At 41.4% G+C, this 15,830-nt stretch overlaps 1 protein-coding gene across 1 annotated transcript in view; it reads left to right on the forward strand.

Moving 5' to 3' along the window:
- The window catches only part of LOC121580110 (sodium- and chloride-dependent glycine transporter 2-like), a 49,289-nt gene that overhangs the window by 26,869 nt on the left and 6,590 nt on the right, over positions 1 to 15,830 (forward strand). The window contains exons 12-14 of the mRNA XM_041895160.2: positions 8,563 to 8,694; positions 12,766 to 12,865; positions 14,332 to 14,432. Coding sequence (XP_041751094.1) covers positions 8,563 to 8,694; positions 12,766 to 12,865; positions 14,332 to 14,432 — 333 coding nt within the window. The remainder of the gene's footprint in view (positions 1 to 8,562; positions 8,695 to 12,765; positions 12,866 to 14,331; positions 14,433 to 15,830) is intronic.

The raw sequence follows: 15,830 nt of genomic DNA on the forward strand, positions 1-15,830 counted from the left end.
AAAATTGTCTGATGGTGATGTGGATATACTCGGAATACATATCCCAAAGGAAATAAAAGATCTCACTTCAATAAATTTTAATAGAAAGTTAGCAAAAATAGATAAGATCTTACTACCATGGAAAGGAAAATACCTGTCAATTTGTGGAAAAATCACCCTGATTAACTCTTTAGTATTATCCCAGTTTACCTATTTGCTTATGGTCTTGCCTATGCCTAGCGAATAGTTTTTTAAATTATATGAGAAAAAAATATTCAATTTTATTTGGAATGGCAAGCCAGACAAAATTAAAAGGGCATATTTATATAATGAATATGAATTCGGAGGACAGAAATTATTAAATATTAAAGCATTAGACCTATCACTAAAAGCTTCAGTCATACAAAAGTTATACTTAAACCCGAACTGGTTCTCAAGCAAATTAGTAAGATTGTCTCACCCAATGTTCAAGAAAGGCCTTTTTCCCTTTATTCAGATTACAACAACTCATTTGCAGTTATTTGAAAAGGAAATCATCTCCCAAATATCACTATTTCTAAAACAAGCCATAGAAAGTTGGTTGCAATTTCAATGTAATCCTCCAGAAACGACAGAACAAATAATGCAACAAATATTGTGGTTAAATTCAAATATACTAATTGACAAAAAAACTTTATTTTTTGACAGAATGTTTAAAAAAGGTATAATCTTCGTAAATGATATCATTGGTTAGGACTGGTGGAGTTATGTCGCACATGCAGCTAACAAAAACATATGGAAATGTCTGCTCTACCCAAAATTACAATCAAATAATTGCAGCCTTACCGCAAAAGTGGAAGAGGAAAGTGGAAGGGGGAGAAAGTAAGGAACTTGTCTGTCGGCCTTGCATTAAAGAACATAATTGGTTAAGGAAAACTGTGATAAATAAAAAAGTCTATCAGTTTCACTTAAGGAACAAAGGATTGACAGCCGTCCCATATAGATTGCAAAATAGTTGGGAAGAGATCTTTGACGTACCGATCCCATGACATAGTGTTTATGAACTGACACGCAAAACGACACCGGATTCAAAAATTTGAATCTTTCAATTTCAATTATTATATAAAATTCTTGCTACCAATATAATGTTATTTATATGGGGGATACAATTTTCCCAGCTCCGCAGATTTTGCTGTGAAGAGACAGAATCATTAGATCATTTGTTTTGGTTCTGTTCATTTGTAGCTTGTTTTTGGACACAGGTCCAGGAATGGCTAAAGAATTGCAATATTTACCTGGAGCTAACCTTGCAGATAGCATTACTGGGTGATCTGAAAAGTCATAGTCAATCAATCAATAATATAATAAAACTTTTAGCAAAAATGTTTATTTTTAATTCACAATCTGTAGAAGCAATGAGAATAGAAAGGTTCAGAACTTTTGTAAAACATTACAGTACGGTTGAAATATATATGGCAAATAGAAATCCTATATGGATGGTGTTAAGAGATAGATGGGAGGTTTTGAATAGAGTTGAAGGATGGGACTAATAACAAATAACAACAAATAATAACAAAGATAGCTAATAATGTAAGCATACTGTGTCCATAATAGGTATATAGGTTGTATGTTGGGAGCTTTTGGGAAAGAGCAGTTAGAAAGATATGGCATATAGAAGCAAACCGGATGGACATCATGAAAATGATCAGAGAGGTTGAGAGTAGAAGAAGTTCAGGAGCAAAAAAATAAAATAATTATATATATATATAATAGAATTATTGTAAAATTAACTCTGTCCATAAGGTGTAGATAGTAAGTATAGATCGGAAGTAGAGGCCTGGGCATTGTTGTTCACTAATTTACTCCAAGTAGGGAAAGGATGGCAGGGTTGAAAAGTAATAAAGGGGAGTATATATATAAAAAACATGGGATTTTGGAAGTGATGCAGACAATTACATTGATAGAAGATACAATCTATCTGCAATATTAAGCTGATCCATCCCCACCCCCAAAAAAAAAAAAAGAAAAGATCTCTCCTCGTGGAGTTGCAATGATCATGAGAACGGTGAGGAATCAGCCCAGAACTACACGGGAGGATCTTGTCAATGATCTCAAGGCAGCTGGGACCATAGTCACCAAGAAAACAATTGGTAACACACTACGCCGTGAAGGACTGAAATCCTGCAGCGCCCGCAAGGTCCCCCTGCTCAAGAAAGCACATATACAGGGCCGTCTGAAGTTTGCCAATGAACATCTGAATGATTCAGAGGAGAACTGGGTGAAAGTGTTATGGTCAGATGAGACCAATATCGAGCTCTTTGGCATCAACTCAACTCGCCGTGTTTGGAGGAGGAGGAATGCTGCCTATGACCCCAAGAACACCATCCCCACCGTCAAACATGGAGGTGGAAACATTATGCTTTGGGGGTGTTTTTCTGCTAAGGGGACAGGATAACTTCACCGCACCAAAGGGACGATGGACGGGGCCTTGTACCGTCAAATCTTGGGTGAGAACCTCCTTCCCTCAGCCAGGGCATTGAAAATGGGTCGTGGATGGGTATTCCAGCATGACAATGACCCAAAACACACGGCCAAGGCAACAAAGGAGTGGCTCAAGAAGAAGCACATTAAGGTCCTGGAGAGGCCTAGCCAGTCTGCAGACCTTAATCCCATAGAAAATCTGTAGAGGGAGCTGAGGGTTCGAGTTGCCAAACGTCAGCCTCGAAACCTTAATGACTTGGAGAAGATCTGCAAAGAGGAGTGGGACAAAATCCCTCCTGAGATGTGTGCAAACCTGGTGGCCAACTACAAGAAACGTCTGACCTCTGTGATTGCCAACAAGGGTTTTGCCACCAAGTACTAAGTCATGTTTTGCAGAGGGGTCAAATACTTATTTCCCTCATTAAAATGCAAATCAATTTATAACATTTTTGACACGCATTTTTCTGGATTTCTCTCAGCCAATCATCAGTCATTTGTGTAAGTGCTGTGCTTGTTGAATGTCCTTCCCTATAAGCGTGCTGAAAGACTGTTGTCAATTTGTTTACTGTAAAATAGCATTGTATCTGGTCAAACACCATTTTTCCCAAACGTTTCCAAAGGGTTGGTAACAGGCTGATTGGTCGGCTATTTGAGCCAGTAAAGGGGGCTTTACTATCCTTAGGTAGCGGAACTTTTGCTTCCCTCCAGGCCTGAGGAAACACACACTTTCTAGTAGGCTTAAATTGAAGATATGGCAAATAGGAGTGGCAAAATCATCCACTATTATCCTCAGTAACTTTCCATCCAAGTTGTCAGACCCCGGTGTTGATAAACAACAAAAATATTTTCACCTCTTCCACACTTACTTTACGGAATTGAAAATGACAATGCTTGTCTTTCATAGCTTGGTCAGATATCCTTGGATGTGTAGTGTCAGCGTTTGTTGCTGGCATGTCATGCCTAAGTTTGCTAATCTTGCCAATTAACAAATCATTAAAGTAGTTGGCAATATTTTGTGATGAATGAGCCATCTGATTCAATGAATGATGGAGCGGAGTTTGCCCTTTTTCCCAAAATTTGATTTAAGGTGCTCCAAAGATTTTTACTATCATTCTGTATGTCATTTATCTTTGTTTCATATTGTAGATTCTTCTTCTTTTTATTCAGTTTAGTCACATGATTTCTCAATTTGCAGTAAGTTTGCCAATCGGTTGTACAGCCAGACCTATTTGCCATTTATTTTGCCTCATCCCTCTCAACCATATATTTTTGAATTCCTCATCAATCAATGTTGATTTAACAGTTTTTACAGTCATTTTCTTAATGGGTGCATGCTTATTAGTAACTGGGATAAGCAATTTCATAAATATGTCAAGTGCAGTGTCTGGTTGTTCCTCATGGGGCGGCAGGTAGCCTGGCGGGTAGGAGTGTTGGGCCAGTAACCGAACGGTTGCTGGATCGAATCCCCAAGCTGACAAGGTGGAAATCTGTCGTTCTGCCCCTGAGCAAGGCAGTTAACTCACTGCTCCCCGGGTGCCGATGACGTGGATGTTGATTAAGGCAGCCCCCCGCACCTCTCTGATTCAGAGGTGTTGGGTTAAATGCGGAAGAGACATTTCAGTTGAAAACATTTAGTTGTACAACTGACACACCACGGAACAACAAATATTCTTTACATCAACAACATAGGAATTGCTACAAAACTTATTGTATGACTTCTTAAAGACTATATTAGGCCCAGCCTTTGGAACTTTGTTTTTCCTAGATATGGCTACTATATTGTGATCACTACATCCGATGGATTTGAATACATGTTGATGATTTCATTCCTGTGCTGTTTGTAACTACCCTGGTAGGTTGATTGATAACCTTAACCAGGTTGCAGGCTCTAGTTACAGTTTGAAGCTTTCTCTGGAGTGGACAGCCTGATGAAAGCCAGTCAATATTTAAATCACTTGGAAAATATACCTCTCTATTAATATCACATACATTATCAAGCATTTCACATGTTATCCAGAAACTGACTGTTAGCAGTTGGTGGTCTATAGCAGCTTCCCACCAGAATGGGCTTTAGGTGAGGCAGATGAACCTGTAGCCATATTACTTCAACAATATTTAACATGAGATCCTGTCTAAGCTTTACAGGAATGTGGTTCTGAATATAAACAGCCACACCTCCACCTTTGGCATTTCTGTATTTTCTGTAGATCTTATAACCATGTATTGCTACCACTGTATCATCAAATGTATTATCTAACTGAGTTTCAGAGATTGTCAGAATATGAATGTCATCTGTTACTAGCAAATTATTGATTTCATGAACCTTGTTTCTTAAGCTACATATGTTAACGTGGGCTATTTTTAACACTTTTCTGTGATGCTTGATTGTTTTTCTTGCTTTATTGGAAAGCTTAGCAGAGGTAGACATGCTCAAGTTATTTATGTTAGTGCAGGGTGAGCTGCACACAGTGTACTTCCTGCTAGGGCACAACACAAACAGTATAACTCTGGTTCATAGGCATATGATTACTGCTTACAATAGCTGTAGGATCAGCAGAGGCAGTAAGAGGGACATAGATTAGGTTACTTACATTATGTCTTCCAACGCCGCTGGGATAATGTACATTTGCTGAAGCATTATGACAACTCAGCGACACAATGGTAGAGATTAAATGAGCTGGGCTTGGGTCATTGATAAGTAATTGTCTCAATGCAGCCTTATAATGCTGTGAATGGATCCAGGAACCCAAATGATTTGGGTGGATCCCATCCTCCTTATAATACGAGCTTTGTTTCCAGAAGGTATCAAAATTGTCAATAAATGTTACACCCACAGAGCTGCAATAGTCTCGTAGCCAGTAATGGAGGGCTAAAACACTGCTGAACCGTTCAATGCCACGATTTAGGGAGGGCAGAGGGACAGATATTATGGGACATTTGTTGGTGTCAAGTTCCAATCAGTTCTTTAAAATCCATCTTCAGCTATTCTGAGCTGCCCTTCATTATGTAATTTGACCCCACATGAACCATGACAGTATCGGCCCCCGGTGACTGACACACAGCCTCAGGAAGCAACCTGGTGATATCCTGAACTTTTGCCCCAGGAAAACACAAAGTCTTTGCCCCAGGTACAGATATATGCCTCACCATCGAACTCCCTATCACAATAGCCGGAATGATCCGGCCTCAGCCGTGTCTCGAAGCTGATTACCGAGGCCAGAGCCACAGAACTCACTTGAGAAGAGTAGCCCTCTGTATTTAATGCACTCATCCAATCAACCACAAATGAAAACATACAATTTTTATTACACACTATTTAATTACCTAATGAGCATTGGGCCCTATTTCGGTAGGAAGCCTTCTTTGCTCACTGTTAGATACAGTATTTTAGTATGAGTTGTGGTAACCACCGCTAGAATCTGCAGTGCATATTGGCAGAGTAATGCAGCAGAGAAAAAGTAGCTCTTATGCTGTCTCTCTTGCTTGATCTGTCTTTACAGAGCTGACATTTTAAGATCCCCGAGACCTTTTCTTTAAAGCTTTAAAGTATCTCAAGAACCTTTAAGACAATGGAAAACACTGGAGGTAAAATCAAAGTCAAACAAATTCAGAGGGAAGTCAATCTGTGATGTTTACACCCTAAACGACCTTCGGTGGGGGCGGGGTGTATTAAAAGTGATCTATTAAGACGATGGGAAGAATACAGTAAACTGTAAATGATTGTGTTGGCAGCTGTGGGTCTGTTGGAGCAGGGAAGAGGCTTTGTTGTATTATGCTGTGTGTGTGTGTGTGTGTGTGTGTGTGTGTGTGTGTGTGTGTGTGTGTGTGTGTGTGTGTGTGTGTGTGTGTGTGTGTGTGGATGAGTGTTATCTGTGTGGGTGTGTGCATGTGTGCTAAGGGCTGACTCAAAGGGAGTGGGGGGGGAGAGATTTGATCCCTGAGCGACCGTAGTAAAGCGCTCTGCACTCTTGGCCTTGCACGCTAGCAGTGAACATTTTGCAGAAACATAACGCTATGTTGCATATCTCACTGCTTTCTTCCATGCACTGTGCTCTCCTGATGCCAAATAATCAACACTTCTTAATATTAATTCAATGGATTGTGGTCAGTAAACCCATGGAATATGGTGTTAATATTTATAAAAATGTAATAGCAAGGACAAATTACAATTGCATAAATATATCATAATTTTCCATGAAGAACAATTGTTGGAAAAAGTATTTGTATCATTATTTTGTTGCAATGTTTTCATAAACCATGTCCAATATTTGATTGACAATTTTTAAAAAAAAAGCCTCATGTTGATGTTGGTCACATTACTACTATCTAATGTGAGCTAGTCATGCTGCACGCACAGTGCAGTTCCAAAATAATTCAAATGGTGGCAGCCTAAACCACTAATGTTTTGCATGAAGACATTTTCTAGTTACGTGCAATATAGCAGGATTGGGATTTTAGGCTGCCATCCTTTGGATTATGTTGGAAGGTAGGCATCATTACCTCCTCGACACTGATCCTCAACACGGGGGCCCCACAAGGGTGCGTCCTCAGTCCCCTCCTGCATTCTCTGTATACCCACGACTGTGTGGCCTCACACAGTTCCAACTCCATCATCAAGTTCGCTGACGACACAACAGTAGTAGGCCTGAACGCCAACAACGACTAGACCTCCTCCCTATAGGCTGTCTCTCAAGAAGAAATTCCGTATGTCCATCTTCTATAAATTGGAAAATAAATTAACTCAGCTGTCCAGCTTTGTTTTTTCAACAGATAGGTACAGTTGCTAATTGAGCTGACGTCATGTTAGCCTTAAGTTAGCTAGCTAGCTTTATTAGCAATTTTGTTGCATATTTGGACAGTAACGTTAGTTGATTAGACAGTAATTGGTTAGTTAGTGATACTTGTTGGGTTGTGAACAGAGCTCCAGCAGTTGGATTCAGTGTCCAGATAGCTACTGTACTATAATCAATTACTGTCAAAACCCTGCTCATAAAATTAGCTAGACTGTGTAGTCTCAAACGTTAGTTAGTTGGATAGCTTAACGTTATCTGTCAGTGCAGCTTTTGAGTCAACATGTTGAAATGTAAGTTACTCGAATCTGGCTTACTGTGAGGTCAATAACTCTGAATAGCATCGTCTTGGGCTAACAAAATGTGCTATAGTAGTAGCAAGCTAACAAAGTTTCCCCTTCTCATCTTTGCGCTCTCTCCCTCAGAGAATGAACAGTCGCCCACTGAAATATAATTTATTTGGAAGAATCAAAAATGACTTTGGAAATCACTTTACTCCGCCTCCTAAAGTGCCACCGTACACATAATTGCTGCTTTTAGGCAGCACTAAAAGGCAGGGTAGGCCAGGTCTCATGATTGGAGTATTCATTGCAGTGTGTAATGCAGTGTACCCTAGTTTGTTTTAACACCATCCCAGCAGGGCAAAAGACTCGGGGCTGATACAAAATCATTCGGGTCTGGTGATGTCAATGGTGTGTGTGTGTGTGTACGTGCGTGTGTGTCAGCGCTTGGCACTAAGAGGCTGGGGATACTGTATTGATGAGAATTTTGTGGGGGAGCTCGGGAGGATGTAGAGAAGCTGTGAAGTGGCAGATAGCTCAGTCCCATTGGGCTCCTCTCTCTCTCGCTCTTTGCTCGATCTGTGTATTCATCCTTTCTTTCCTCTGCACTGGTCCTCTGGCCCCTCTGCCCCTCTTGTCATTTTCTTATGCCCCCTCTCTCATCGGTGTCTCTTTTAAGCAGGTGTTATTTCTCTATCCATGCTATCTTTCTCCTCTCTCTGCTCCCTTTGTCCATAGATACTGTATCTGTTGTGTGATTGTAATGACTCTCTCTCCCTCACTGTCATTGACTTTCACTGTTGCCTCGCCTCTCTTCCTTGACTTTCCTCTCTTATCTGCTCTCTCTATGTTTTCTCTTTCCCCTATCTCTCCTCTTCCCTCTCCCTTTTCTCTTCTCTCCATCTCGCCTCCTTCCCCTGCTGTCTCCCTACTGTCTCCCCCGTTTGCTCCATCTCTCCTCCCTCTCTCTGTTGTCTACCCTCTTTTCTCTTATTTCTCCTCTGTTCCCTCTCTCCTCTCCTCTCTTGCCTTGCTCTTCTCCTTCATCCTAGTTTGCCACCATTGAGACCATAGTGACGTCAGTGTCAGATGAGTTCCCCCAGTACCTGAGAAAGAACAAGCCTCTCTTCACGCTCATTTGCTGTGCCTGTTTCTTCTTCCTGGGATTCCCTATGGTCACAGAGGTACAAAACACCACGCACACACACACACACATATACAGTTGAAGTCTGAAGTTTACATACACCTTAGCCAAATACATTTAAACTCAGTTTTTCACAATTCCTGACATTTTATTTAGTAACAATTCCCTGTTTTAGATCAGTTAGGATCACCACTTTATTTTAAGAATGTGAAATGTCAGAATAATAGTAGAGAGAATGATTTATTTCAGCTTTTATTTATTTCGTCACATTCCCAGTGGGTCAGAAGTTTACATACACTCAATTAGTATTTGGTAGCATTGCCTTTAAATTGTTTAACTTGGGTCAAACGTTTCGGGTAGCCTTCCACAAGCTTCCCACAATAAGTTTGGTGAATTTTGGCCCATTTCTCCTGACAGAGCTGGTGTAACTGAGTCAGGTTTGTAGGCCTCCTTGCTCGCACAAGCTTTTTCAGTTCTGCCCACACATTTTGTTATAGGTTTGAGGTCAGGGCTTTGTGATGGCCACTCCAATACCTTGACTTTGTTGTCCTTAAGCCATTTTGCCACAACTTTGGAAGAATGCTTGGGGTCATTGTCCATTTGGAAGACCCATTTGCGACCAAGCTTTAACTTTCTGACTGATGTCTTCAGATGTTGCTTCAATATATCCACATTTTCCTTCCTCATGATGCCATCTGTTTTGTGAAGTGCACCAGTCCCCCCTGCAGCAAAGCACCCCCACAGCATGATGCTGCCACCCCCGTGCTTCACGGTTGGGATGGTGTTCTTCTGCTTGCAAGCTCCCCCTTTTTCCTCCAAACATAACGATGGTCATTATGTCCAAACAGTTCTATTTTTGTTTCATCAGACCAGAGGACATTTCTCCAAAAAGTACGATCTTTGTCCCCATGTGCAGTTGCAAATCGTAGTCTGGCTTTTTTATGGCGGTTTTGGAGCAGTGGCTTCTTCCTTGCTGAGTGGCCTTTCAGGTTATGTCGATGTAGGACTCGTTTTACTGTGGATATAGATACTTTTGTACCTGTTTCCTCCAGCATCTTCACAAGGTCCTGTTGTTCTGGAATTGATTTGCACTTTTCGCACCAAAGTACGTTCATCTCTAGGAGACAGAACGCATCTCTTTCCTGAGCGGTATGACGGCTGCGTGGTCCCATGGTGTTTATACTTGCGCACTATTGTTTGTACAGATGAACGTGGTACCTTCAGGCATTTGGAATCTGCTCCCAAGGATGAACCTTGTGGAGGTCTACAATTCTTTTTCTGAGGTCTTGGCTGATTTCTTTTGATTTTCCCATGATGTCAAGCAAAGAGGCAGTGAGTGTGGAGGTAGGCCTTGCAATACATCCACAGGTACACCTCAAATTGACTCAAATTATGTCAATTAGCCTATCAGAAGCTTCTAAAGCCATGACATCATTTTCTGGAATTTTCCAAGCTGTTTAAAGGCACAGTCAACTTAGTATATGTAAACTTCTGACCCACTGGAATTGTGATACAGTGAATTATAAGTGAAATAATCTGTAAACAATTGTTGGAAAAATTACTTGTGTCATTCACAAAGTAGATGTCCTAACCGACTTGCCAAAACTATAGTTTGTTAACAAGAAATTTGTGGAGTGGTTGAAAAAAAGTTTTAATGACTCCAACCTAAGTGAATGTAAACTTCCGACTTCAACTGTACATGCTAGCACACACACAAATGAGCATGCACGTATGAAGGCACACGCATGCATACATGCACCTACAGTGCCTAGTGAAAGTCTACACACCCCTTGCACAGTTTTACATTTTGCTGATTTAAAATTACATTTAAATAAGGGATTACATTGGATCTTTCCGCTACTTCTCTACACCCCCTGCTTGACATGTTTAAAGTGAAAGAAACATACAGTATGATTTTTTCTTAATATATTTTTTTAAACAAAGATGTCTTGATTGCGTATGTCTTAACACCACAGAGTTAATACTTGGTGGAGGCACCTTTGGCAACAAAGTTTGAATATTGCTGTCCATCAATGATTCCCAACCGAATGTATTGACTTTGAGCAATTCTGAGAAAAACTATGGATATAAACTCAGCAAAAAAAGAAACGTCTTCTCACTGTCAACTGCGTTTATTTTCAGCAAACTTCACGTGTAAATATTTGTATGAACATAACAAGATTCAACAACTGAGACATAAACTGAACAAGTTCCACAGACATGTGTCTAACAGAAATTGAATAATGTGTCCCTGAACAAAGGGGGGTTCAAAAGTAACAGTAACTGTCAGTATCTGGTGTGGCCACCAGCTGCATTAAGTACTGCAGTGCATCTCCTCCTCATGGACTGCACCAGATTTGCCAGTTCTTGCTGTGAGATGTTACCCCACTCTTCCACCAAGGCATCTGCAAGTTCCCAGACATTTCTGGGGGGAATGGCCCTAGCCCTCACCCTCCGATCCAACAGGTCCCAGACGTGCTCAGTGGGATTGAGATCCGGGCTCTTCGCTGGCCATGGCAGAACACTGACATTCCTGTCTTGCAGGAAATCACGCACAGAACGAGCAGTATGGCTGGTGGCATTGTCATGCTGGAGGGTCATGTCAGTATGAGCCTGCAGGAAGGGTACCACATGAAGGAGGAGGATGTCTTCCATGTAACGCACAGCGTTGAGATTGCCTGCAATGACAACAAGCTCAGTCCGATGATGCTGTGACACACCGCCCCAGACCATGACGGACCCTCCACCTCCAAATTGATCCGCTCCAGAGTACAGGTCTCGGTGTAATGCTCATTCCTTTGACGATAAACGCGAATCTGACCATCACCCCTGGTGAGCCAAAACCGCGATTTGTCAGTGAAGAGCACTTTTTGGCAGTCCTGTCTGGTCCAGCGATGGTGGGTTTGTGCCCATAGGCGACGTTGTTGCCGGTGATGTCTGGTGAGGACAACAGGCCTACAACAGGCCTACAAGCCCTCAGTCCAGCCTCTCTCAGCCTAGTGCAGACAGTCTGAGCACTGATGGCGGGATTGTGCGTTCCTGGTGTAACTCGGGCAGTTGTTGTTGCCATCCTGTACCTGTCCCGCAGGTGTGATGTTCGGATGTACCGATCCTGTGCAGGTGTTGTTACACGTGGTCTGCCACTGCGAGGATGATCAGCTGTCCGTCCTGTCACCCTGTAGCGCTGTCTTAGACGTCTCACAGTACGGACATAGCAATTTATTGCCCTGGCCACATCTGCAGTCCTCATGCCTCCTTGCAGCATGCCTAAGGCACGTTCACGCAGATGAGAAGGGATCCTGGGCATTTTTCTTTTGGTGTTTTTCAGAGTCAGTAGAAAGGCCTCTTTAGTGTCCTATGTTTTCAGAACTGTGACTTTAATTGCCTACCGTCTGTAAGCTGTTAATGTCTTAACGACCGTTCCACAGGTGCATGTTCATTAATTGTTTATGGTTCATTGAACAAGCATGGGAAAGTGTTTAAACCATTTACAATGATCTGTGAAGTTATTTTGAAAGACAGGGTTCTAAAAAAGGGAGGTTTCTTTTTTTGCTGAGTTTATGTTGCCCTAAGAGTTGGTACAATCTTATTCAAAATTATTCACAGTTGTTATTGCTGCAAAAGCTGCTTACACCAAGGGGGTGTGATGACATACTCAATCAAGACATATTTTTTAATAGAATTTGATTAATTGAGAAGATTTTCTATAATTTGGAGAATTATAGAAAATGTGGAGCAGGTTGTGTACCTAGATAAGTAGGACAAAATATCTTATTTAATTTTAGGGCAGCAGAAGGTGAAAACTGCAAGGGGTGTGTAGACTTTCACTAGGCACTGAATGTGCGGTCACACACACACACACACATTGTAGTTATACATTTATTTAACCTTAATTTAACTTGGCAAGTCAGTTAAGAACAAATTCTTATTTACAATGATGGCCTACGAAAAGGCAAAAGGCCTCCTGTGGGGATGGGGGCTGGGATTAAAAATTATAGGACAAAACACACATCATGCCCTCCATACACTGACACTGGCTGTGCATCACTGGCTTATGTTGTGTGTGTGTGTGTGTGTGTGTACGATTTTTGCGTTTGTGTGTGTTCAACAGAATGGGATGTACATGCTACAGTTGGTGGACACATACGCTGCCTCTTACTCTCTGGTCATCATTGCCATCTGTGAGCTGATCGGAATCTCCTACTTCTATGGTGAGTAGTAGAATAATTCTATGAAAATTACTTTTGATCTTTTGTTTACCTGACTATAATAACCTTGCTCTCTGATAGCTCCAGTAGAAGTTGCTCTTCGGTGCAGATCTAGGATCAGCTTACCCTCCCTAAATCCTAACTGTTGTCCTGTGTGGCTCAGACGGTATAGCGCTTGTAACGTCAAGTGCTGTGGGTTTGATTCCTGCTGGGGCCACCCATACGAAAAATGGATGCATTCATGACTAAGTCGCTTTGGATAAAAGTGTCTGCTAAATGGCATATATTATTATTATTATAAACATTAGGAAAAATAATGCAAAACTGCATTCAGATCATTGTCTCGGGTGGCAAATTCATCCTACTCTTACCTCACTTTATGAACGTCAGAATCAGAAAAGCCTCATAGCCATTCAACATTATTGATTGCCATTTTGTCTTGACTAAACAACATAAACACAGAAAGCACATGACTTATAGTGTGTGGTGCTTAGGTTGTTAAATCATGGTGGCTGTTTGCAATTCAAATGAGGGAGGTGTTAAACAATGGAAGTTTTCATGTATTTACCTGCAAATAAACGCGTCTCCATTCTCACAGACCTGTTACCTGTTTTTTGGTTACATGGTCTATGAAAAAACAGGATTCATGTGTAGGTCTCGAGCTGGGTTTTTTGTGGTGAAAATGTACAGTGTTTATACCTACTATCCATTTCACATATAAAAGAAGACTAAAAAAAGAGAAAAAATACAGGTTGTCTCAGTATAAATGGGCTATAAGAGGCTCCAGACCAGGTGCCTAGGTTGCCCTTAAGCACAGATCTAGGTTCAGCTTAATCCTTAAATCCTCATCCTAACTGTTATGAGTAAAAACACCAAACAGACCTTAGATCAGTGTCTAGGGGCAACTTTATCCCTCTCCGACAGGGGGCTCGAGCACTTCTCATTCTGACCACTAGATGTCTGTGTTACCATTCTAGTGGACCAATTATCAGGTCTGAAGCAGATCCGTGAGTATATGGAACAGACTGTACTCCAATTCGTCACAGCATCAGCAGAGGTGGTTCCAGTGAAATGATTGTGTGGCTTGTGACTCATCTCTCGTCAAGTTTGTCGGTCAATACACCGACAACAATTGTGACAATTGTCAAGCCACATTGTTTTGGAGGATAATAAATGTCCCGGGGTTCTCCCTGGGAATGAATGTGCCTTGTAGGGGACCTGTGTTTAGCTCTCTTGTCTGGAGCTCTGGGTGAATCTGGTTCACTCTCTGGGTGCGTCCCAAATGGTACCCTATTCCCTATATAGTGCACTACTTTTGACCAGAGGTGTATACAGATAGGGAATAGGGTGCTATTTTGGATGGAGTTTCTGTGTGTCAGAGTGATTCTACTCCCTTCAACCGAGCAGTCGATTTGACTGACTCTCCCTCTTTTCTCCTCCTCTTTCTGTCTTTATTCCCCTCTTCCTAGGCCTGCAGAGGTTCTGCGAGGACATTGAAATGATGATTGGCTTCCAACCAAACCGCTTCTGGAGAATCTGCTGGGCCTTTGTGACTCCTACCATTCTGACTGTAAGTGTGTGTGTCCGATCTATACGGAATGTGGTTTAGATATTCATAGGCGTGCTAGCACGCACACTCACTCACTCACTTACTCATACAGAGACACAGATGCGTGCACACACACACATACACACACAAACAAACAAACACAACACACCTATTGTGTTTCCCTTTTCACTGCAGCCTTTTCAAATTTAGGGGCCAACATCGATTTGCAGCAGCGAGTGTTTACCAAGAAAGGGAACAAAGCAAAAAATAAATCCCAGACTGAAACGGAAATTGTTTTCCTCACTATTTACCGTTATAACACAGGTTGTTTGTGCTATTCGAAATGCATCACTCCTATAGCCTACGTAATGTTGTCATAACTATGACATAACAGATTGTCAAAGACAAATTATTTGAACCTAAAACGTTTAATAAAAACATTTATAGTAAAATATTATGGGGAATGGAAATGAGAGGGCTACTTACACAGTGTTGGGAAGGGATCACAGCAGTGATTGAATGAGGATGTGAGGCATGAGTTGAGATGTTCAGAGGTTTGACTTCAGTGCAGGACAGAGGTTGAGATGTTCAGAGGTTTGACTTCAGTGCAGGACAGAGGTTGAGATGTTCAGAGGCTTCAGTGCAGGACAGGCTCCTCATGGATGCATGTTGGAGAAGAGCTCAACTCTTCCACTGAGGGCAGGACAGGATTTGACTGGGAAGACAAAAAACAATAACACAACACATTTAGACAAAAGTGCTAAGATTGAGTTAGTCCAAGCAAGGAGTAAAATCATTGATGTACAGTATATGTGTAATAATTGGATTGTGTTTGTTGCTGGTCTATGGTATTTATCCAAACACGAGGGCTACTTACACAGTGTTGGGACAGGATCACAGCAGTGATTGAATGAGGGTATAAGGCCAAAAAAATCTCTGGGGCCCTGAGTTTTTCCTTATCTGGTAATCTAACCAGGTAAAACTCCTGACCCTTTAGGGTATGACAGTGATAAATCACTGTTAAGGTTTTATATTGGCTATGATGGGTCCAGTTTTTCTAATCAGATCACATGGTTTTTAAAAAATCCTGGAAAAACTCCTGGCCCTGGGGAGGATTAAAACCCTGTCAAACTGCAGGAACCTTGTACTTGTTCATATGAATTATATTTAGACTAGACTAACAGGGGGGTTTCCTCTACACAGAGACAACAACTGATGGACAATAGGACTCACAGGGCTGAGCTTGCTTTATGCTTGTTTGCATCGTGTAGGCCTATGCAACTGTAGGCCTAATTCAAAATGTAGTCACAGCCTGTGTCATCACTATTGTGTTAATTGATTAATTCCAGTTAATAATGTTGTATTGCACATATTACCAATTTGTTTACCATGACCAGATGGACAGGGCGCATAGGCTGT

Source organism: Coregonus clupeaformis, chromosome 3, assembly GCF_020615455.1.
Source record: "Coregonus clupeaformis isolate EN_2021a chromosome 3, ASM2061545v1, whole genome shotgun sequence".
Taxonomy (NCBI): domain Eukaryota; kingdom Metazoa; phylum Chordata; class Actinopteri; order Salmoniformes; family Salmonidae; genus Coregonus; species Coregonus clupeaformis.